General features: G+C 33.6%; 3 protein-coding genes across 4 annotated transcripts; 1 reads left to right on the top strand and 2 right to left on the bottom strand.

Moving 5' to 3' along the window:
• Positions 1-3,750: 3,750 nt before the first annotated feature.
• LOC122607191 (branched-chain-amino-acid aminotransferase-like protein 2) lies at positions 3,751-13,975 on the top strand. Its single transcript, XM_043780116.1, has 19 exons — positions 3,751-4,030; positions 7,583-7,681; positions 7,783-7,854; positions 8,405-8,497; positions 8,605-8,742; positions 8,959-9,017; positions 9,677-9,779; positions 9,946-10,125; positions 10,205-10,305; positions 10,378-10,432; positions 10,520-10,658; positions 11,203-11,288; positions 11,564-11,617; positions 11,691-11,774; positions 11,866-11,937; positions 12,035-12,115; positions 12,223-12,258; positions 13,317-13,454; positions 13,596-13,975. Exons 1-18 carry the CDS (start codon positions 3,938-3,940, stop codon positions 13,443-13,445), a joined length of 1,674 nt encoding a protein of 557 aa, XP_043636051.1. The 5' UTR covers positions 3,751-3,937; the 3' UTR covers positions 13,446-13,454; positions 13,596-13,975.
• An 857-nt stretch (positions 13,976-14,832) lies between these two features.
• Positions 14,833-22,587, bottom strand: LOC122606924 (far upstream element-binding protein 1-like). 2 transcript variants are annotated; one of them, XM_043779817.1, is made up of 7 exons: positions 22,263-22,587; positions 19,803-20,149; positions 18,991-19,176; positions 18,740-18,838; positions 18,597-18,668; positions 18,375-18,491; positions 14,833-16,131 (listed from the first exon to the last, which is right to left on the bottom strand). In XM_043779817.1, the coding sequence occupies exons 1-7, from the start codon at positions 22,477-22,479 to the stop codon at positions 14,971-14,973; spliced, it is 2,199 nt and encodes a 732-aa protein (XP_043635752.1). In that variant the 5' UTR covers positions 22,480-22,587; the 3' UTR covers positions 14,833-14,970. The 2 variants fall into 2 exon arrangements, with proteins under 2 accessions (XP_043635752.1, XP_043635753.1); XM_043779818.1 differs by having other exon boundaries at positions 19,803-20,146.
• A 793-nt stretch (positions 22,588-23,380) lies between these two features.
• Positions 23,381-24,740, bottom strand: LOC122608591. The gene has a single exon (XM_043781687.1). It carries the CDS (start codon positions 24,545-24,547, stop codon positions 23,591-23,593), a length of 957 nt encoding a protein of 318 aa, XP_043637622.1. The 5' UTR covers positions 24,548-24,740; the 3' UTR covers positions 23,381-23,590.
• Positions 24,741-25,145: the final 405 nt, after the last annotated feature.

Below are 25,145 nucleotides of genomic sequence, written 5' to 3'. Positions count from 1 at the left end.
GCGCCCGGGTGACGAACTTCGTTTATATATAAGACAAGATTCACCTATTCTTTTTCTTATATACTCAATCAAAACGACGTTTGTTCTGATAAGTTATCGACCAGTTACAATTTTTGATTTTTTAATTAATTTTTGCTTTCAATTTTGATTTTACTTTACACCTTTTTGTTATTTATCATCAATTTAGACTTTTTAGTCAATAAATTAATTATAATAAATCCAGAATAATAACTAATATATATAATATATCCAATAAATTAATCTATCTTTATTTTTATCATTATTAGTATTTTTATTTTTTTCATTATCTTTTATATATATATATATATAAACAGTTATTCTAATAACTAATCGACCAATGACTCTCTCAATTTCCTAATATTGACTTTTGCTTTCATTTTTTATCCTATTTGGTACAAAAGCTTTGAGCTGAGGCTCATCGTTATCTAAACTATAAAGTTAATAAAACATTTATGTTAGGTCGAAAGACGACAAAGTATAATTTGTCAAAAAAAAAGTTGAAACTAATGAACATACTTTGTATAAACATCTCAGCTTTAGATTGTTCACCAAAGCTTTACTTAAGTCAAAATCATATTAACTGGAGCATTTATCTGAAGTCGAAGACTAAAGACTAAAAAAAGATAATCATCTCAATGGTGGGGCTGAGAAGAAAGTTCTACAACTGATCGAAGACTGAAGCCATTTCAGTGGAAAGTCTTTACTAAACTTTACACTGATTACGAGGAAGACCATTTATTTTACAAACCTTCATACATATAATACCATGTTGTCTGTTATAAAGTACAAGGTTGTGTAAAAGGTGTTTGAGAATAAATGTCATATCATAAGTGACTTTTATAAACATACTTTATATACGCATGTTAAGGAATTAAATTTATTCTTTAAATGTTCTCAACCACATCACATTATCATGAACTTTACCTATAAATAAAAAACATTTCACAAGTTGCAAGGTGCTTGAAAGTTTAACCGTGCAAACTTGTGAAATTTACTTTAAGATATTTTTTCGAGTTTGAACATTTCACTTCTTAGTGTTTGTATCTATTTGAGTATTTTCAAGTATTTTAGATCACTTGTATTTCAGGGTTGTTAAGATATTACACTTAAGTATTTATCTTAATTCCGCAACAACCTTTGTATTTTATTAAACATAACTGATTACATATATTTGAAGAGTATACATTGTCTTCCACTGGTATTTACTTTATTATATAAAGTATTATATAATTTCAGTCTTTAGTTTCTTGCATTTACATTAAATTTATTTTCCTGATTAAAATTTGGATCGTTTCACTGAACTGGTTCAGTCACCAAACCAGTGAAACTTGTTAGCCATTGTTATTGATATAGAGGTATTATCGGGTATTTGCACACTTAGACTTACACTTTCACTAGAATTAAACTTCATAAAAAAGTTGATCCTCTATTAGTCAACCGCTGGTTAACACTTGCTAAAGAAACGTAGTTAATGTCTTAAAATATGGACCTATTCAGAGATCATAAAAGTTATACGACTAAAATATAATTCATCTGATCCAAGTACACGATTTAATACTTAACAAAGTGTTCACAAACCGAGATCTATTGACATGATTCCTACGGCCCGTTTACCTTCTTTCTTTATTGAATGGATTAAGTAGTGATATCAAAGTTTACACTTATACATGTGGCAAAAAGTCGACAGTTACGTAAAAGATATGAATTCTTTATAATTAAAGGGTAAAAGTTAAATTGTAATATAAAATTTTAAAAAAGAGTAATTAATTATGAAAAAAGAGTAATGAAGGGAACCTAATCCCAGTATCACAATTGGATACTTATCGACTCACCCCATATGAGTCATATGATGCCGTACAATACCTCCATCCTAATCTCCACATGATCTGGGCACCCCAAAGAATCAAACCCGAATATTTAAACTTTACATGTGGGTCTAGGCTTCATTGGTAGCAGGTACTTTTAAGGAATTATATTTTTTGCCAAATACTTTTAAGTGCAAATAACAGTAACTTTGGTTTCAACATCATACATATTCCATTAAAAAAGTTATGTCTCTATATTTTTGAAACATCTTTTTACACCAAAATTTTAACCCTCAAGTTTTTTCAAATATAAATTTTGGTGATTGTTCGTATGAAATAAGTGATATTTATTCACGTTTATAAGTAAATATTTATATTTATTAATCCAAAATATAAGTTAAAATCATTACGATTTACTAAAATTCTTCATACTTAGTAATATTAACATTTTCTTTCACATATTTTCAAACTTTAACAAGTGAAATTACCAAATGTCACGCGTTGCTAAGAAATGTCTTGGATATATTATATGTACGTCTTGGACTCTTAGGTCGCGTTTGTTTCACAGAATTTGATGGAATTGGAATTGAATTCCATTCCTTAGTGTGTTTGGTTGGTTAAAGATAGAGGAATTACATTCCGTTGGAATGTTAACATTCCCTCATTTGATGGAATCTCCATTCCTTGAGGATGGGGGAAGGAATCTCATTCCGTCCTTCACTTGAATCTTCAAAAAATCAAAAACATTCCGTCAAATTTCATTCCTTCAGATTCCAATTCCTTTGAAAGATTCCATTCCTTCCAAAAACATTCCGCGAACCAAACGCGCTCTTAGATATGAATATTTGTAAAGAGGGGCGTTTGGTGGGGGGTTTTGATATAGTGGTTTCTTAGTTGTTATATAACACAAAGTTACATAAGAAAAGCAAATCGTTTGACCTTATGATAAATGGTGTTAGTATGTGGTAACTTCATGTTACACGAGTTGGTCGTCTTTCATATTGAGCCATTGAAGGAGCACGTGTTGGTCGTCTTTCATATTGAGCCATTGAAGGAGCACGTCGAGCTAGAATTAGGCTTGTTAAGAGTTTAGAGTACCTACATCTATGTTCTTTTTTACAAATTCATTGTTCTTTTTGAACATTTTTATTTGAGAGACCATTTGATAAAGATAAATATATTTATTTATTGTTTTTAACAAAAAAAACCTTTAAATGCTTTCAGAAAAACTAATTTAAAAGTTTAATGTTTGTTGGAAAATTTGATAAAAACAAATATATTTATTTAAGGAAAAATAGAATATAAGATTGTCCGACACTTAAGTTAATGTGTGAAACTCCTCATATACAATCTTTTTTAATATTTTTTGATTAATGAATAAATGATTGAGCTCATGAATTTTATGGGTTAAAAAAACAATATGTGAGTGTTTCACACCTAAGCTTAGGTACCTAACAACTTTATATTATCATCCCCTTTATCTTTTTTTTTTGTAAAGTTAGTTTCGATTCAGACGTGCTGGAGTCAATCTTAACCAACAAATCGCTAGACCTCCAACCCCTTCCTCATGGAAAATACCTTGAGATGAGAAACCCAAGACTCGAACCCGAGATCTTGGGAAAAACTCATCTCTGGGGTCCATATAGTGGATTTAGAAGATACCCCTCATATTCTATATGTTATTATAAGTTTAGATGTATTGTGTTTTTAATAAAGTAAAGATGGGTTTCAAATGATATGAAGGAGATGAATAAAATGTGATATAGAAACTAAGAAAATTGTAGATGAAAAAGTCTACTGTAAATAGTTTATGCCATTTTACAAACAGTCAGACGGTAGACTTCAGTTTATATACGCAATGATTTATGCCATTTATATATACGGTTTTGTACTAGTTTTATATATCCAAAAAAACATATCACATACAACACATACACAAACGGCAAACCCAAGTGATCAGAGAGTTTTTTTTTTGTTGTATCATAAATCCCAAAAACTACCAGCTCCTCCTTCCTTCCACATAATAATTGTTTGTATATATATACAAGCAGAAAACATATTATAAGTTTGAATTGGAAGTTGGAGGTGGAAATAAATTATAGTACCAAAAAATGGGTAAAGATGAGCAAGAAACAACACAAGTGATTCATTCATGGTCTGCTCCAAGATCTTTAAGCACTAGTCTTATGTACTCTTTTGCTCAGGTACACATATTTTTATATGACTGGTTCATTTCATCAAGTTTGTGTGTGTCTATATAGATTTGAATCTTATAAATTATATAATATATCCAAGTTTGGAAAGTTTTGTAGCAAAATGTCATAGATATTCAGTGAATGTTCTTCATCTTTTACTATTTTTTGCTTTCATTTTCATGTTACATATATGTTTGGATAAATCCAATCAAGTTGAAGGTTGTGTCAAGAAAATTTATGTTAAAAGTAATACTAGTTTTTATTATTACTAGTAACAACATATGATTTTTCTTTGACAATCTTTAAAAAGAAAAAAAGAGAATAAGCAAAGTACTATTCACAAAAATTATGATACTAGAAATATTATTATTTTATCTATCTTATAATCACTATAATGTAATATTTTTTCTATGGGAAGTATAAGCAAAGTACTTTATTTGTTTGATATCTATGAAAGGGACTAGAGGTTTATCTTAAAACATTGACCGTCTAATGTAATGAGCCCCTAGACTAGACTAGACTAGACTAGACTAGACTATGTAATGAAGTTTAATATATATAATGGTGATTTGAGGTTGGGAAGTTCATGGTATTGGTCCCCGGGCAGTATTTTAGAGTGTGGTAGAAAAAGATTTTAGGTACCGACTGACGACTGTGAACATTTTGGTGATAACGAGAGAATGGATTTGGTTGCAAATTTAAGATATATCTATATTATAAAATATTTTTTTTCTTTTAACTTTTTTTAATTAATAATTCTTTTATTTTTTTATTTATTAGTTCTAACATCATACATCTATCTATCAATAAACTAAAACAAGATTGTCATGTTCTTAAAATTACACGTGGTGTAATCCTTCATCGACACGTGTCATTTTAATTTATTTATTTTGCTAAATTAGTTTTTTTAGTTGTATATAAATTCAATTTCCTTATTAGACTTGGAACTAAACTCCTCTTGGCTTATTAATACAAAAAATACTACCTTATTTAATTGATCGTTTTCTCATTAATAAATTGTCTATTTTTCTTTCTCAATTCTTCAACTCCTATTACTTATATTAATTTATACTCGTAATAAGTTATTAACATTAAGGCTTCAAAAGTTTGAGTTTACGATCCGGAATAAGGCTATTTGTTATCATCCATTATGCTTACAAATTCCGATTTTGATGTGGTTCTAAAAATTTAAAGTAAATCTAAAATTCAAACTAAACATATATTATATTTATCATTATTACTGTTTATTATAATTTAGCTTCGCTCATGGATTTACTTTAGCCACAATTTATTTCATACTCACAAATCATGTATAAGGCATATTCGAATTTCTTTATGATACAATTTATATAGCTACCGCACATCATACGACTATTAGGATTGGTATAATATATACCTCGAATACGTATAAATTTAATTTTTGATCATCTCAAAATATTCTTTTTTAACGACATATATCCAATTGATCTATTGAATATTGATATGGATCATTGCTACTTTTAGCCCTATTTACATTAAAATTTAAACGTATAAACACATATCAATAAGGTTTTGCTAAACGTAACGTAGTTAAGGTGTATTAAATAACTATACACTTACTATAAAGTTCAGGGTGAGCTTTTAATATGATATAATTTTTTTTATGCACATTAAATGCAACTTTTAGGGTTGCATTTAGCATTTTTCATTATATATTTACTGATCTTTCTGAAAAGATATGAAGGTCTTGGAACATGTATAAAATAATTGCCATCTTATCATAAAATTTAAGGGTTGCTTTTGATTAAAAAAATACATATCTTTTATGCTGACTCTAATTAAAAAAAATCCAGAATTAAAGTGTGGTTTTTATTGAATTAAATGAACTTATCCTCGAGAGGTTAGAATTAAGAAATAATCAACTACACATACCTACCATCTAAAATAAACTAACACGGTGCACGCGTAATGCGGCAGTGATCATGGCGACGACTGTTGGTGGTAGAGACGGCATCGAGTGGTTTAGATAATTGTTGTAAAACTAATTGACGTAAAAAGTTAATAGGGATATACATCTATATACATTATTTATTTAGGGGTTGAGTATTGTAAAACAACTATTAAAGTAAAACAAATAAGACAAAATCTTGACCCTTAGATCATGATTAAATTGATGCACTTAGATTCACGAACCAATTGATGCATAATGATTTTCATGATGCACGGTGATCTTCAGTGCATAGATACATAATGTTTTATTTGTTTTACTTTAATACTTGTTTTATTTACAAGATTCACGGACCATCTTCTTAATTTATACAAGTTGAGTCCATATTTACACCTTCATGGCTCTTGCAATTTGATATGATTTACAAGACGATATCATGAATCACTACATGCTTGCTAGCCAAAAAATGAAAATGGAAAATTAATTTGATTAATTGGAAATGGAAAGAAGTCATTGATGTGAGTGATAATGAGTCAAATGAATAAAGAGTCCCTACTAATGGTTCGTCGATGCAAAAATTGCGAACATAATTACCACCACCTATTGCTGTTGTGTCTACCACCACATATAAGCAACGTTTTTTGTATACCGTATCATTGCATCGCGCGGTATACTACTAGTTGCCAAAAAAATTATTCCGTTTCATACAACAACTTGCATATTTGGAAAGAAATGGCAACCAACTCTGTTGCTCAAAGTGTGTTACCTATATCGGTTATACATTGAATAGTGCGTACATTGCGTTGTCATGTAGCTTTGCCATATCATTTTGTTGGATTTTCGAACCTATTTGGTCACCAAGTAGTCAATTATCAGAGGATGATTACTTTCTAAAACTACTCTATAAGGCCGGTCCTTATAGCTACTTCCTTGGTGCGGCCGACGCATCACCAAAAACAGACGCTAGTAGCACGGCAGCGTCCATTCCCGCGTCCGGACCGTTTGTTCCAACTATAGATGCGCATTCTTGCTTGCTAGTGGGTCCCGAACTCGAATTTGTTAGCTTTTAAAATTAAAAAAAAAAAAACTTTTTGCAGTTTTGTATGTAGTGTGTGTGCAGGATATATATACATATATTATGTAGTGTGTGTGTGTGCAGGTGTGTGTGATGTGTGTGTAGTATATATATATAGGTGTGTATATATATATATAGACATAGGAAGAAGATGCTCGATCCGTATTATATTATATATAATATAATATTAAATTTTGTTTTTAGCCCCTCAACTTTAAGTTATTTACGAAATAGTTTTTATAGTTTTAAAATTTTACTTTTAAACCCTAATTTTTGATCTAGATTTTGTTTAAATTTATATAAGATTTGTTATTATTATTAATAAAACTATAAAAACTAAATAATGGATGAATAGTGGAAGAAGTGGGGAAGAAGTGGTAGTATAAGGAGGGGTGTTCTTGGGGTGTTTTTGTAGAGAGAAAGCTGATGAATAGTGGCAGAGATTATGTCATAAAATTATATGCATACATTAATTTCTTGCATTAGCCAACATGGTACATGGATTTGTCCGAATAAGTAGTGTTGAAAAAATAATTTTCTCACAATTTATATTCGTCAGAGGGATGATACAGAAGTTCTTGATGAACCTCTATATGCACACTATTTAAGGGTGACAGGGGCTGATAGGCCGTATAGAGAAGAACTTCTTTCAACAATGGTAATTACATATTCCTTTTTTTAACCGTAGATGTTAATACAATATCAGTCTATGAAGTGCTAAGCCCATTGTGTCTTACTTTTTGTTTTTGAAATTCACAGGAGCCTGACGGAAATAAGGTTGTGAGGAACATCATTTATGGTCCGGGAGAAAAGAAGTATCGTTATTGTAAGGTAATTAGTTCTTTATTCTTGTTTCAGGTTTTAGTTGTAGTTGATGTGTTGAGATCGATCACCACAAACAAAGAAATCAGCACACAAATATAGTCAACGATGGAAAAACAGAAAAAGCAAATGACACAAGGATATACTTGCTTTGGGTTGTTAAGCCTAATCGACAACTACAAATCACTATATAAATGGGTTTACAAGAATGGAGGCTCTCTCAACACTATAGAAATCTCTCACAATGCTCATCTATAGGTTAGATTACAATAATCGACCCTTGACATGATTGTATAACCGGAGGAGATACTTATAAAGCGACTCTCATTAGCGATCACTTTTTTCTTGACCTCAACAAAAACCTAACATATGACTCTTATTTTAAAGGATCAATAACTTAAACTCCAAGTTCAACTCACTTGAAATTAAAAACATACCAAATTGATTACAACTAATTTAGGAAGTAGAATCAAACACCATTATGCTGCATACTTGATATTTTTGTTACATACTATTTGCTATTGTCCCTTTTAATGAGCCCATAGCATTGTTTTTGCAGCATATAGCAAAACAAAATCTTCCTGGCTTAAGTGATGAGTTGATAAAGAATGGAAAACACTTTATATTGATTCGGAATCCCCTTGATATATTGGTACGCTTCATATTTTTGTGACAATAGTCTACCTCGAATTTAAGAACCAGAAAAACGGGTTTCAACTTCTAAGTTGATATTAAGTTATTTATTGTTTTTGTTACCAGCAATCGTTTGACAAGGTTGTCCCATCATCCTTCCATGAACTGGGCTTGGCAGACCTGGTTTCTGTATACAGTGAACTTTGTGCAGCAGGGAATCCCCCTCCTATTATCGATGCAGCTCAACTTCAAGAAGACCCGGAGGTTCTCCATTCATTTATCAACACACATCATTAATATTATTAAGCTGTTCTTATGCATTTCTATTGATATTAAAACTTTGTAGTTCAGAACCATAGGTCCATAACTAATTCAATCGTGTATTTTTACCCTGAAACTAAGGGTTTGTACAGCGTCCGTTTCTATTGTTATTTGTCGATATTTAAATTTTTTGTCTCTCTGGTTTTACTTCGCATGCAGGCTGCCTTACGTGGACTTTGTGAAGATCTTGATATCCCATTTCAGGCTTCAATGCTCAGGTATGTCATTGTTGTAATGGTTAGCTGTTACTTTTAGATACTTATGTGAAAGTAGCTTGTATGGTTTCATGGATGTGAAAAATGGACATGTTGGGTAATGGGTCATAGCAGGTTTAGGTAAAACAGATGTATTTGGATGGGTTGGGCTGACCCAAAACACTTTGGACCAAAAAGCTAAACAGTTTTGGTAGTAAATGTGTCTCAAATGTGCTATTTTAAAATAAAGTGAGTTAATGAGAGATTATGCATTAAACTTACACCAAGGGTGACTTTCCACCAATTTAACCGGACAAATATAAAATTACAACCACCCAAATTTACTCATTTCTAAGTAAATGGGTCAATATTCCCACCTAAAATGGGCGCTACATGTAAAAGGCAGTGGTGTAATTGTAGTTCACAACTATGTGCCCAGTGTCTACAAGCAGAGATAATGCTTCTTTTAACTTTGTATCATCTCATTGGACTTGTAGACCGGCATGTAATTTGACTAATTTCTTTGTTACAGCCAAGCCTAATATATCTTAAAACTGAAACTTGTTGAAAATATTCATTTTTCATGAAATTATATATGAGAATAGTGCTAATGTCATTTAGACAGGTTCATCAAGTTCATATATAGATATAAATCATTTTATGCCTTGTCTATATATATCCAGATGGGAAGCTGGTCCAAAATCTGTTGATGGCCTTTGGGCTCCATGGTGGTACAAAAGTGTGCACAAATCTACAGGATTTTCGCAATCTATAAAATATCGTCCGGTATGTAAGTCATGCTTATGAAGTTGGTAGAAAACCCTCTATTTGGTTTTGATTTCTAGGATAAGATGAAGTATAAATATTCGAACGGTACGAAAAAGACCAGTTAGTGAAGTAGAAGTTTCTATTTCTTTTGAATCTCATTTAGTTTCAGTTTTTCCCATTTTAGCCATTTCCGCAATCGCTTTATGACTTGCTGGAGCAAAGTTTACCCTTCTATAACATGCTAAGGAGTCATGCAAGACAAAAAAGATTTCCCAAGCTTCCAAAACCATCTCTTCCAGTTCCTGCCAACGAAAAGCTTCTTGTGTGGGTTGGTGATGAAATTTTACCCCGTGACAGTGCAATGGTACACCCATAACATCCATCTATAAAGACTATAATTTAAAAAAATATCATACTCTTATTGTTTCTCTGTGACCTTAAAGGTATCAGTATTTGACTCGGTTGTCCAAGGTGGTGATTCGGTATGGGAAGGACTAAGAATTTATAAAGGGAAAGTGTTCAAGCTAGAAGAACATTTAGACAGGTCAGCAAATAAAGCCAAGTTATTTTATTCTAAGATGATAGTGATTATCAATTAAATTACTTTGTATTTCAGGTTGTTTGACTCGGCAAAAGCTCTAGCTTTTAATAATGTACCAACTCGTGATGAGGTTAGATTCTTTGGATGTTATGCGCTTTTTTTTTTGCTTATTTAAGTTTGCCGCATTTGATTCATCTATATATATCAATGATTATAGGTTAAGGATGCCATATTCAAGACACTGATTAGGAATGGGATGTTTGACAATGCACATATACGTTTAAGTTTGACACGTGGCAAGAAGGTTACTTCAGGGATGAGCCCAGGTTTCAATCTTTATGGATGCACCTTAATAGGTATGAAGAAATGTAATTGAAAACAATATTTAAATTTGTTAGAATTTTACACCCTTGTGAGTTTATAATACCTAGCTAGATTTTATTGCACCCTTAATAACCCTTTCAGTCTTTGTCTGATAACCAAGAACCATAGACAAGAATCAAGAACCCCTACGGTTTGTTCGAGCCCAAACCATATAACAGTAACTTTACTGTTATTTGAACTAGTACGAAATCAAACACAAATACTAGCTGATCGAAAAGAAAGATAGAAAGACAGGAGATAGTTGGTTGACGTGAACCTTGTATATTAACCAATAAATTCATATTGTGGAATGAACTTTACAATCAGCTTCACCCTACTAACAATAACCTTATTATTATTCCTACATGTTTTAGAATTTGGCCAACAGATTCATAACATAACTTTCAGAATATATAAATCCTTCAACTCAGTTCTGGTATGCTAATTGCCTAATTGGTGACCAAATTTAACAGATATTTCCAATAAAACGCTAAGTTTTATTGTTTTTTTATTTTTGTTTTTGAACTTCTTGTGCAGTCCTTGCAGAGTGGAAACCACCAGTCTATGACAATACAAAGGGTATTACTTTGGTGACTGCAACCACTCGTCGTAACTCACCAAATGTAAGACATTGGATTAAATACAGGCTCTTATACATATGTAATAATGTAATGATGTCATATGCTTCAAATGTGTTATTTTATCTTGGTTTTTTTCTCTCCCACACATAGTAAGCATTCATCCATAACTCGTTGTGTGAACTTTGTATGAACCATTCAACCGCATAACTATGAAGATGCTACCAGCTGTTATTAAGCATGAACATAATAGAAATCCATGAGAACTGTTTGCAACTTTCTTTGATTAGTAACGTCATCTTTTTTCAACCTTTTGCCAGAATTTGGATTCCAAGATTCACCACAACAACCTCCTCAACAATATACTCGCAAAGGTAACATATTTCTTTTCCAAGTTTTTATGTTCTTTAAAGTGGTTCAAGTTAGTAACTCGTTAAGCTGATGCAGATAGAAGGGAACAATGCAAATGCTGATGATGCAGTCATGCTCGACAAGGATGGTTACGTGTCTGAAACAAATGCTACAAACATTGTATGTCTACGCTTTTATCATTTCAATAATTCCAAATTCCTCGAATAACTTATTATTATATTTACTAACACATTTTTTATTTACAATGCAGTTTTTGGTGAAGAAAGGTATTGTTATGACACCTCATGCTGATTACTGTCTTCCAGGCATCACTCGAGCAACTGTAGGATTTTATATATTCCATACTAACAGGTTAAAATATTCATATCGACTGTTCTAACATTTATTACTTATACATATAATGTATATACTTGATGAAGGTCATGGACCTTGTGAAGAATGAGAACTTGGTTTTGGAGGAGCGGCGGATCAGCCTATCAGAGTTTCATACTGCAGATGAGGTTCGAATGATTAAAAGATGTTTTCTTCACAAGATGTTTCTCTTCATGATAATGTATATACATTCTTTGAAGCTGTAGAGCTTTACCAAAATAATATCTAATTTCAGGTGTGGACTACTGGGACCATGGGAGAACTCAGCCCTGTAAGTGACTCTATTGCAACTCTATGTCTCCATTTGCCATTTGTATACTTAAGTCTTTGTCATCTCTGAGATCTTTTGATTTCTACTTCTGCTAGAGTTGGCAGAAGGACGGGCCAAGCTGTTGGGTAACGGGTCAAAAAAAAAACAAGTACTTCGTTTAAGTTGCCGGCCCTAAATACTTTTGGTCTAAAGTTTTGAGTAGTTTATATCTATACTATATTATAAAGCAAATTCCCTTTTTTAAATTTTAAGTTTCAACATTACTTTTTCCCAAAATGTCCCTCTATCTATTCTATATTTACCTAAAATAGCTATAATAACCTTTCTCTCTCCTTAAATCTCAACCAATCATTTTTTTTTTCTCTCTCCTCCATAAATCATTTATTCCTCCAATTCATTCAAAATCTTTTATCTCAAAAACCGTACATCGATAAGTTATAAAAATTATATGGGTGTTCCTAAAATTTCATGCTTTTTCATTAGAGATGTCATTTGATATACTTTCGACGAATTTTTAAATCCGAGGGCGGAACCCGTACGGTTAAGGCATTTGGCTATCACACTTTATGACCTATCACCTCCACCATATCACCGCCGCAACACGCGGGTACTTACTCTCGTTGAATATTAAGTCTCAAATATGATCACAATAACTATATCATTTCAATAATGACATATATACTTACTCAGTAGGAAGTCTTTTATATTAAAATGTGATGGGTTGACTTGTAACCCGTTCAACCATTTGACTTGTTTCCGTTCTAGATAATGTAATACTTCAACGGTTTAACCCATTAAAGAGGAAGCATAACCTCTACCCGATCCATTCTTATGCTAATTAAGATAGTTTTAGATATTGTATGTTCTTTAAGTCTTTAGTCAGTACTTCATATTCTTTAATAGTCATTCTTTTTTGTATATGACCATATTGAATTCTTAGTGATGCCTCAAAAACTTATCCATACTTGTCTAAATATCAAGTTAATTTGCTTTATGGTCATAGTCAAAACACGCAACATTTTGATAACTGATATAGTACAAGTTGTCAACAATAACAGGTTTTAAAGATCGATGGGCGTGTAGTAGGTGATGGTACAGTCGGGCCAGTTACTAAAAGATTGCAAAATTCTTTCAAAAAGCTAACTGAAGGACTTGGAGTACCTATACCTGATTATCAGCATGCCTAAATTTTGCAGGTTCGCTAACTGTATTTCTTTCATGTTAATTAAAGTTGCCCCGTCGTCCATTATCATTGTTATATCAAGAACATCCTTCTAGCATGGCAATCTTATCAAACACATTACTTTCTCCTATGATAGCATGGTTTCCTTGAGCAGGTAACTGGATGGCATTTGTGAAAGAGGTCGGAGTTGAACTGGAGAGGTCGTAAAGCTTATGATGTAGAGGGTAGTTTGATGAGAAGATCCTAATAAGCCAAAAATAACTCATGTTCCTATGCACACAAAAACTTATAATTTATGAATCTTGAAAGGTTTACCTTTTCAAGTTATGGCTTGAAATAAAAGAAGTTACATATATATGTGGTGTAAAATCTGTGTAAATATATCTTTAGAGGACCTTGTAGCAATAGCAAGCAACACATTTAAAGCAAAAGGAAACCAACAACCTTTGCTATGCAAACTGGAACTTGGCGACGTTTGATCAGTGTGACATGAAACCTGGTATAATACCTCATATAAATGCATGTTTAGAAAAATATGAAGTAGAACTCTGTTAATGTTCAAAATTATAACTTTGATACTGGATCAGTATACTTCATGGACCAATGAACAAGATGACTAGATTCTGCAGGTTGTCACTTTGGTCTAGAGATTTACTCATATATAATTATATAAATCATGACACTAAAACGAATTGTTTTATTAAAACTCCATGCATATGGTATATGTTAATCAATCCATTCAAATATCAATCTAATATTGGCTTGTGTAATATATTTATGGATATATATTTATAAGCAAAATTGAAACCTATACTGGTGATGTTTAAACTCTATATATGTTCATGTTACTGGAAGTGAAAAATACGTCAAAAACATTTTAAAACTATTAGAAATAAAAAGGTATAATCACTAGTTTGATTACTAATTTGGCCAGAATATTTTGCAGCACTTGTTAATTGATACAATGAAATAGCCACATGAAGAGAACATGGTTTTGTACAGATTAAATAAATTTTATCGGCCACAACTATAAAATGGTTAAAAACTACAATAAGCTATGTTAAGATTCAAAAGTGGTTCAAAAGTGGGTTAAATATTTGCTTATTCATACGTTACCGTGTCCGTGTTTACACACCCATATTACAAAGAATCTTGCTATCTTATGTGATGACATTGAAATCTTCTTGTCTTTTGTGGTGACATGGTTTCCATGAGCAGGTAACTGGATGGGTCGCCGGGAGATGCGTTAAAATTCAAAAATTCATAAAGCTTGTGGAGTGTTGTCTAACAAACCGAAAATATGTCATGTGACAAAACAAATGAGCTCTACTATGGTGTAATATATGATTCGACCAATTGCCAAGCAACAAACTATCACGACAATGAAAACCTTTGAAAAAGAAGAAAAGAGAACTACAGAAATATCCTCAATGACTTACAAAATCCGTAAAACACAATTATGACATTGGATTCAACTATCCTAAGAGCTCGCACTAATACAACCAGAGCAAACAAGGAACTATTCATAATCAGCGTTGTGCAGTGTACATCTGGCTACTATCATACTGACCATAACCCGCTTGTGGTTGTGGATGTGGCTGAGCCGCATAGCCACCAGCTTGAGGGCCAGACTGGTCATAACCGGGTTGAACCGGAGCTGGAATTGGAGCAGGTTGAGAGTAAGCAGGCTGAACAGGTGGGGGTGCACCATAACCCATTCCTGGACCACCACCATAAGCAGGATCTGGTGCTCCTTGATAACCGTAACCTGCACTGGTTGGAGCTGTTTGTTCAGCATACCCAGGTTGAGTAGAAGGGTACTGGCCATAGCCAGGAGTTGGACCTGCCTGAGCATAACCAGGTGCCACCTGTTGCCCACCAGTCTGACCATATCCAGACACTGGCGGACCAGCTTGCTGACCATAACCAGCAGGGGTTGCAGCCGAGTTATTATACCCATCATTGGCCGCAGGAGCTGGAGCAGTACCATATTGTGGGTAAACTGGCTGCACTGGCCCACTCGATGCAGGATACAGCTGTTGCCGAGATGGTTGACCATAAGATCCCTGTGGTGGCATGTTGTATCCCGGCTTACCATACTGTTCAGGCTGGCCATACCCTGTTTGAGCAGTGGCACCATGAGGGAAAGTTGAAGGCTGAGTTCCTTGACCTCCATACGGATGTTGACCAGGTCCTTGGTTGTCGTACCTGGCTTCACCATAACCATGACCATACCCTTGCGGTGCAGTCTGTGCATAGGGGGCTGGCGGCTGCCCGTAATCTGGACCTTGGGGTTGTCCATAATTGTAATTTGCTTGAGAAGGAGGTGGACCGGCAGGCCCAGGAGCATGAGAATGGATAGGAGGGTGTCCAGATGATGCAGCCATGTGACCCCCTGGCCCGCCATAGTAGTCGTAACCAGGCTGTTCAGGTGGCCCTTGCATGTTTGTTGGAGGTCTTTGGTCCCAACCATAATTGTTCTTTGGTGGAGGTTGCTGTGATGGATAATTTCCATAACCCTGTGAGGAATACAGTGGATTCTGAGATGGATAGGCAGGTCCTCTTGGAGGATAGTTGTTATAGCCAGTTGGCTGAGGGGAATGTCCACCTCGGGGTCCCCATTGTGGACCGGATCCACGTGGACGAAAGTTTTGCTGAATATTACCGCCTGATGGGGTTGACCTTATAGGCTGTAAAAAAGACATTGACACAAAAAAGCAGAAGTTAACATCATGATATATAGAAAATTCAGAAGTCAATATCACCACATAGAAAACAAAGTAGAAGATATCAGCATACATATAATCAAAGATGCAAAAATAATAATATCTAGAATCACAGACCCAATGAGCATCAGGTTATTTAGTTATTATGGGATGTAAATACTAAAGTTATACCTTAAAGGATCATAGCAAACACAAAGCTGGAGGCAGATGAAACTTAACAATCATAAACCAATTAATAGACAAACTACTTTATAACTATTAGCATATTAACTTCAAAAATAACAACCAAGTTGCTGAATATGCAGCCAAAGTCACAAGAGAGGAAAGCTAATAATGAGGAATGAGCACGAGAATTAGTAGACTAACCACTTTATAACTACTAGCATACCAACTTCAAAAATAACAAACAAAAGTCACAAGAGAGGAAAACCAATAATGAGCACAAGTGAACCCAGAGATGAAAGTATGTAACTACACCTGCAACACATCATTAACTTATTCTATAGCACTGTACCAAATTGATTACAAGAAAATGATGCTTCTCTGTGTTAATTCCAACCATGATAAAAGTAATGCAACCACATTGAACATATATTAAGATAACGGTAAAGTGACTAGGCAGAAATAAATCATTATCAAGTATAACAAAGGTACGGGTCTTAATTGGAGAAGCATTAAGCTACGGCGTTCTTTTTAAAAAAGTTTCATGTAATGGCAAATAAAACTTCAGCCCCACACTCATCACCTACAAAAATATCAACTCGCATACTACTGAAAACCAGTGAACGTCAATATGAAAATACAAGTTGGTTAAGTGCACAATACCAGACAGATATTTAAACAGAAAATCTGCCAACAATTGCTCCTCTGCAGTAGATAGACAACACTATCAAGCAACTTCATGTCTCAAAAGAACCAAATTAAGATACGCACATAATCTATAATTGAGGCATGATACTTTCTTCCAACACATATCTTATGCATAGATCAAGGTGATGTCGAAGAGCACTATGATGGTGACTAGCATATAATAGCCTATAACTAATAACGGTATTACGGATCTTAAAGTCTTGAAGCAATCTTACCAACTATTAACCTCCTTTATAAGCAAGGGTTAATGCGTGATACCTTTCCTCAGAGTGAATGGTAGCTGTTTATTGCTACACCAAGAAAGCAATGCTGACGGGTATGATGAAAGAATAAGCCAAATCTGCATTTTTAAAGCCAACGAATTCCAAAAAAAAGACACCTTTAAAATAAATCAAATCATCGCAGCCCAAATCTCATTTTCAAATCAATGGCATTCATTTAAAGTCACCATGGCATGAAGAATCATGTATCATGTTGTAAACGGGCATGACCTACAAGTAACTTTTCTTTTAAGCCTAATGTATATCTAAGACCCTTTCACATTTAAAAAATGGTGACACATTATCAGCAGATCACATGCTAGCCATAAAACTATATCTATAGAATGAGTGTCGGTAGGCAAAGTTCCTATGGACATACCCACTACTTAAGAACCACTAACTCAAACAAATAAGAGTTTGCTATTATGAGTAAACCATTTCTAAGCATCAGAAGATACAACATTACAAAACACGATACTACTGTCAAATTGACATCTACACAGGTACACTCTAGTTGGAAGTATTTTCAACATACACCATTCCTAAGCATCTTACCTAAACAGACTCTACAAGGTATCCTTCAATTATTTTCATATAATAGTACCTGCCCCAACTCCCCAAGCATAAAAGATGTCAAAAGTATCATGATAAACTCATGCCAGTGATAAACCTAATTCAGATGTCAGTAGATAGACAAGAATTGAACTTAATAAAAAAGCGTGTGGTTTCAGAATGTAACACTAGACAACAATTACAAGAACCACTAAAGATCTAATTACCAAATTTCCGATATAGATAACCAAATGGTGCAAACAGAGAGTACAATTCCAAAAATTTTAGAGTTCTCGAAAAAGGGTATGATAAACTTGACTAATGAACATAGATAGAGCAAAGAAAATAAAATCACAACAATGAAACTATAAATCAGAAAAGTGTTGATAAATGAGAACATAAGAATAGCTACACGCATCCAGGATAAAAATGACAACTCCGTAAAATTTAAAACGAGCATCATAATCAAGAAGATACAGCTATCAATAAGAATCTATAAGTAAAAGATGAAAGAATTGAACAAACCTGTTCCATCACTTCCTTGATCATTACTTTTGCTGCCTCAATCTGTTGTCTTTCACCAGTTACTCTCACGGTTCTTTCCATAGACTGGTCTCCCTCAGGAAGATGTTGGGGAATCAACTACGTTTGATTAAGAAAAGTTATTCCATTAGCATTTGTAACTGACATATTTGCTATTCTCAAAACCTTAAAACAAATCAAAGCTCCAAATCATCTCATAACTACCTGAATGCGGGCTCCAGATCTTGCCTGCAGGTTTTTAATAGTTTCTCCACCTTTGCCAATAATTACCCCAACCTATTGAAAATTTATTAGGTAAAAAATATGCGAAGGTCGTAATCTAAAAGAACATGAAGTGATCAAAGGACCTTGTCATTTGGAACTTGTATATGAACTTGTTCACCAATCGCTGAAGAATGGACAGAAAAACCCCTGGCAACTAAAGAGGGGGAGCCACCAGCATCAGCCTGCAAGACATAAACTTAACATTGGTAAACACAAAAAATAATAATCTTAAAAAAGTTACCATGGTTGATAAAAAAAAGTCAAACAAAAAAAGTAGAATGACACAAGAAAGCAAAATAAAAGTACAGGAAGGGTTATAAGAAAAATTTCACACCTCTGCTATAACTTCTTTTATCAGCCTCTCAGCCTTGTTTATATTTTCTGTAGAACCTATTAGTTCCACAGACCTAGAGGCTGAATTAGGATCAGCATCAGCATCTCGTGTGATTTGAATCCTTGCCCCCGAGCTTTGCTGTAGAGTTCGAATAGTGTCTCCAGCCTTGCCAATTAGCACACCAACCTGCACCAAATAGCAAACTAATCAACTCATTTTAAATGCGAAAACATAATATTGGATGAGCGTCCACATCAAATTTTTGTGAAATGCTCTCTAGCACAATTACACAATAACTACCTAAGTATCTAGCGTCCAATAATTCAACTTTATTTGTAATTTCTCATGTTAAATGGCATGCATTGTACAAGACTGGCAGTGTGATACAGAATCAATTCTAAGACAAAACAATATGATTATATAAACAACTTAAGATTATATAAATATGATTATATTTTGTTCCGGTTTGGTTCGACTTTACACCAACTTAAAGACCTGCTAATATATTACCATCTCCATCCTAAAAATGGAACTCAGGCACCAACTTAGAAGGCAAATGAATTACATTTTACCTCCAAAATTTACAAAAGTTATATTTCTGGGAGCAAAACAAGTGAAATAAACTTGGATATGTAAAGTATATCGAGTAGAAAAAACATTGTTGAAAAAGAGAGAGAAGTCAATTCCACGTTTGCGGTTGAAAATCACCATGTTGTTGCCTCACAAAATATAATTGATTCTTTCACAAACTAAAAGATTGTATAGCCATTCAAAACTAGAGTAATGTCAGCAATTATATACTATTTGCTCACCTTATTACTTGGTACCTCCATTCTGCGTGAGGTAGGTTGACCAGTAGACGTAGGCTGCTCTTTGAAACCAGACGCATCATCTTGTGGAGCTACATCTGAAGTGTGACCATCAGCTGACTTAGGTTTGTCAGTAGATGTGGCTTGTTCTAAACCAGATTCCTGATTATGATCCTCCTTAGCTGACCCTTCGGGATTCTCGGCAGACTGCAATTCGATGGAATCCAAAGGTTCATTGGCTTGTTCTTGATCTTCCTCCAAATCAGTATTTTTAATCAAGGGTAATGGTTCAGCAAGGTCTTCCTTTGGTTCCTCTTCCTTCTTTTGATACCCATTCTCACCAACTTCTACTAATCATATAAGAGAAAAACACATACGGTTACAACCTTATAATTTGTTCAAACTATACCGAATATCTCGATTACCAAATCCCCGCTCGTTAATGAGCATCAACCTACCGTAATGCTAGCTTAACAAGTTTAATAACACAGCTAATGATGCAAGTTACAACATACTGCACCCATTCTAAAAATAGGAGTATTTGACAACATTTACGAACTTAAATATTCTTAAACACTCGTTAATGTAACATAATGCATTGTTCGTGTGTTGCTAGACCTGCAAAGATCTCAAAAGTTTTTAGTGTATGCTGAGCGATAGTGAAGCGTGTGCTTTAATAGTCATTGACTCATTGTTTTTACACCGACATTTGATGTATCTATATAATTCTGTGTGTGGTGTGCTTAATTCAAAACTTAATATTTTAATTCCACATACTCACATATCCATATCTATATCTATATTACATATTTATCTTATAAAAGAGGAGCACCTTTTTTTTAAGAAAAGATGATTTGAACCGACGAAAATACCCCTCTTCTTCACTAATTTAAACATCTCTACCTAATATACCTATAATACCCTTGAATCTTAACAACTCATTTTTCTCTCCCTCCTCAAATCTCAACCACTCATTTTTTTCATTCTCCTCCATAAATCATTTTATTCCCCTATTTCATTCAAAATCTTTTATCTCAAAAACCGTATATCAATAATTTTTAAAAATTGTATGGGTATTCTTAGAATTTCATGCTCTCGATATACTTTTGACGAATTTTGAAATCCGATGGCGGAGCCCGTATGGCTAAAGCATTTGGCTATCACACTCTATAACTTATCACCTCCTATGACCTATCACCCCCACCGCCGCAACACGCGGGTATTATCTCTCGTATTACATTATAAAGATGTCCCTACCTTTTATTCATTATTTTAAAGGGAGAATTTCATATTTACCCAAAAAAAACACACTTTAATATCATATTTTATTATTTACCCAACTTTTATTAAAAACTTCATATTTACCCAATTATTCACATTCTATCAAATCTACCCAAATCACTTACAAAATAATTTATAACCAAATTTATATTAATAAATTCCCTATATGCCTTTAAAAATAAATAACTGAAATAATGCATCCGAATTTGACTTCTTATGCCAAGCAAAATGTTCAGAATGTTCACAACTGTGAATTATATAAGATTAAAAAATTATATTAATAAGCAATAAATAGATATGAGTTTCAAATTTCATTTACTATAGAAGACCTTTGTATATGTAACCTAAAATTTGATGATACAAGCCAATCATAAGACCCAACTAAAATGCATTATATCTAAGCAAATGTACTGATTTTCGTTTTAGAAAAACAACTACTTAATCCATATTTTATTTAATTTAATATCATCAAAAGTCATGCAATATCATTGAGTAAGTAACATTACGTGAGTCGTGAGATACAAAGTTCAGGTAAAAAACTATTATAAATGGTTTAGAAGCAAATACAAAGGCTATTCAGATGCAAATTTTAATGGTCGTATGTCTATTGAGGGATCATTGAGATGAACGGTATTAATAATCTTTTCCACTGCCATGAAAGTATAAATGGTTTTGCTAATTGGCGATTTGGCTGGAGCGTTTTCTTTTTCCGCTCATATAAGGGTATATTAGAGATTATGTTATTAATGGATGGTGTAAAAGTATATATAGTTTTAAACATAAAATAATTTGTGATTTGGTAGATTTGATAGAATGTGAATTACAATTGGGTAAATATGAAATTATTAATAAAAGTTGGGTAAATATGATATTAGGGTGTGTTTTTTGGGTAAATATGAAATTATCCCTTATTTTAAACATCTCCACATACCTATAATATCTACATGAAATACCTATAATACCTCTAAAATAATTACACTACCCCTTTTACATCAGCAGCCACCGCCGCCGCCAGCACCACCCGTCACCGCATCGCGCATAGATACGACTAGTTATATATTAAAATGCTGATGTTTTTCTAATTAGAAATTTCTTGAGCTGTGTGTTTGTGTTACATACTCCTACTGATTCAATATACATACAAGTATATATATATATAGAAAGAGAGAGAGATAAATATACCAAGGCCATCAGTGTCGTCATCAAAACGAGGTCGTTTGGCATCAGGATCATCATCACCGTCTTCTTCACCGTCACCGTCAGCTACGGGTTCCGAATCGCCGTTAGAATCAGCAGTAACCGGCGGTTGTTCTAACGGCTCGCTATCCAAATCATCAAGCTTCCGTTTGTGATCAGACGGAGCGGGGCTTGCTGAGCCCAAAACCTCTTCGTCCGCCATTGATATTACAGAATATAATAATAATAATAATATAAAATAAAATAGATTAGAATTGTTAGGGTTTCAGCGAGGTTTTTGTATAAATTGCAAACGGTCTAATTAGATCTATTTTTTTTTTTGTTTTTGTTTTTTGTATTGGGGGCTTCTTTTATATCCATAGACGGTGCTCGGATAAAATGATTTTGTTGATTTGGTCTTTTGTCAACCTAGGGTTCAAATGAAGACCGGGCCAATTTGGATGTTTGTTAAGCCCATATTACTTAAAAAGGTTAGCCCGGGAGAGTTCAGGTTTGAGAAATGGTTAGACAATCATCGCCATCCACCGCCATTGATGTTCAACTAATGTTGGCTGTCGGTTTTTACAGCCATCAACGACCATTATATGACTTTTAATTTAACAAAGTTTACTCACAATATGTTAAGCCCGCAACAAAGTGCGGGTAAGTTTACTAGTTTTATTTTAAAACGGAAATTTCTTTTTTTAGTTAAACCAAATTTTAATATATTATTTTATAATTTATCTATTGTACCACATCTACATTTTCATGATTCTGACTAAAATTTGTTTCATTATTTTAATAGTTAATTAATGTTGTCTAAAATATATGGAAAACATGGTTTTCATTTTTGTCGATATTATTTATTATACTGATTTTGCATATAAAATTTGTTGTACAAATGGGCTACGTACGACCTCAACCACCATGACGACGATTTTGACTGACGGCTTATGCCTTTAGCCAAACGGGCTACTTCATTTAAAACAAAAATTATTTTTTAGGAATAAGTTTTTCTAAAAAATATATATATATAAATGGAAAAACATGGTAAAAAATAAAATGGGAAGAAAAGGAAGAACAATAGAGGGAAAATACGTGACAGAGATTTGTCTATTGGTTTTCAACTTAATTACATCATTTGTGGTAAATAAAGATTTACATATAACGTTATACATATAAATAATAAAATAATTAGTAAATAACATGCATGGAAATATTTAACGTTGACTGTTGTCCCTTGATCCATTGAAGTGATAATGAAATAGCTTATAAACCGACATATGTACGCACTTCCGTTCACATGGATCGGTGATCAAAAAGCAACTCTTTAATTAGATGTCGCTCAAATCCTTACAGCAATCCAAATGAATTGCGTACGCGCTGCATTGTTGACACTTGAAGATCATCGTGTTGTGCAATATTGTATGACACTTGCTGCAGATACCATCACTCTGAATCCCTTGAGAAAAAAGGAGAGAGTGATGGTGATCCTTGATACTATGCGTACCCCCAAACTTTATATTCACAAACTTATAAACTCCTGAGCTCGAGAACTGCGAATATGTAGCAGCTCTTTCAGATTGAAGTATTAGCGGCGCGCAATGAGTGTGGATGGATTGGGCACACTGATAACAGTGGTAGAAACAAAGCTCTGGATCAAATTCCTCCTCACAAACTTCACAAAAGTACTCGCTTTTATGATTTTCAATCGGGTTGTAACTTATGCTCATAAGGTGCTTGTCATACTTGTGCTTGATTTCTCTAGGCAATAACATAGCACATTTGGCATGTACCCATTCATCACTACAAGTGTCACAATGGAATACAAGTTGTCTATTTTTTCTGTTTCGACATAAACGGCAAGCGCTGAAGGGATATTTTAACTCAACCCTTGACATGAGGTGACTCGGGTGAGCTTCATGTGTTATTTTTTCTGGTAGGAATGCACATTTAACATCAATAAGATAATCACACTGCACACATGTGTAGACAAACCCGTTACACGAAAGCTCGCATACATCACAATCAAAGACAGAGAAAAACTTATTAGAGGCATTTGTTTGGAGAATGAGTGTATGTTGTTTGTGATTTGTGTAATCCTGGAGCTTAGCAGGAAGTCGGGTGCACCATTCATGAAGAACAAAGTAGCATTTGTTATCTTTGTCAGCACATTTGTAATACGGCATATCGGTGATTGGTCTCAAACAACCATTGCATAGTAACTCGATCTTCTTTGTTGGGTCATGACATGATAAAAGAATAGTAGTTGTAGAGGATGGAGTTGCCATATCATTGATCAAATCTGCACGAACTAGAATTAGCGGGTGTGGATGGCACTTATAATTATGTTTCGGGTTTTCATCATCAATTTTTTCACATCCAACTTGGTTTGGAAACCGGTGCTTTAAGATGCTATCACTTACGGTAGGGAATGGGAGACGGAGGAGATCCGGATAATCAGAATCTTTAAAATTTTGTATTGTCTGTTTACCTGGTCAACAAAAAGAAATTATATCTAGGGATTATAAAACAAGTATTAAAGTAAAACAAATAAGATACGATGTTGACAGTTGGATTATGATAAACTGATGCACAATGATTTTCGATTAAAAGAAAATGATTGTTTATTTTAATCATAACCATTATATGTAATAATAACATTATTAAGTATTCTCCAATCAAAATATATGCAATCACTTGAAAATAAATAACATATATAAATAAAAGGAAAAATTCTTACCAAAAGAGGAGGACGAATTACGTACAGATGTTGTGCAACTTAGATGGGCATAGTACCGACATTTATCGCATTTTAAAATCCAAAGGTTCTCAACGTATTCAAACTTACCACATACCCTACACCTGGGCTTAAGCTTAGCATCTTGT

Source organism: Erigeron canadensis, chromosome 7 (assembly GCF_010389155.1).
Source record: "Erigeron canadensis isolate Cc75 chromosome 7, C_canadensis_v1, whole genome shotgun sequence".
Lineage (NCBI taxonomy): Eukaryota > Viridiplantae > Streptophyta > Magnoliopsida > Asterales > Asteraceae > Erigeron > Erigeron canadensis.
The sequence above is the reverse complement of the archived record's forward strand: the minus strand, read 5'-3'. Positions and strand labels throughout refer to the sequence as shown.

Excerpts from the sequence above, each read along its gene's own strand:
- LOC122606924 (XM_043779817.1), bottom strand. The coding sequence starts at position 22,479 with ATGGCGGACGAAGAGGTTTTGGGCTCAGCAAGCCCCGCTCCGTCTGAT. Across the intron at positions 19,177-19,802 it reads TGGAGGTACCAAGTAATAAG|GTTGGTGTGCTAATTGGCAA; the intron begins GTGAGCAAATAG and ends TATTTGGTGCAG. Across the intron at positions 18,839-18,990 it reads TAAAAGAAGTTATAGCAGAG|GCTGATGCTGGTGGCTCCCC; the intron begins GTGTGAAATTTT and ends TATGTCTTGCAG.
- LOC122607191 (XM_043780116.1), top strand. The coding sequence starts at position 3,938 with ATGGGTAAAGATGAGCAAGAAACAACACAAGTGATTCATTCATGGTCT. Across the intron at positions 10,659-11,202 it reads TTATGGATGCACCTTAATAG|TCCTTGCAGAGTGGAAACCA; the intron begins GTATGAAGAAAT and ends CTTCTTGTGCAG. Across the intron at positions 12,259-13,316 it reads CCATGGGAGAACTCAGCCCT|GTTTTAAAGATCGATGGGCG; the intron begins GTAAGTGACTCT and ends CAACAATAACAG.
- LOC122608591 (XM_043781687.1), bottom strand. The coding sequence starts at position 24,547 with ATGGCAACTCCATCCTCTACAACTACTATTCTTTTATCATGTCATGAC.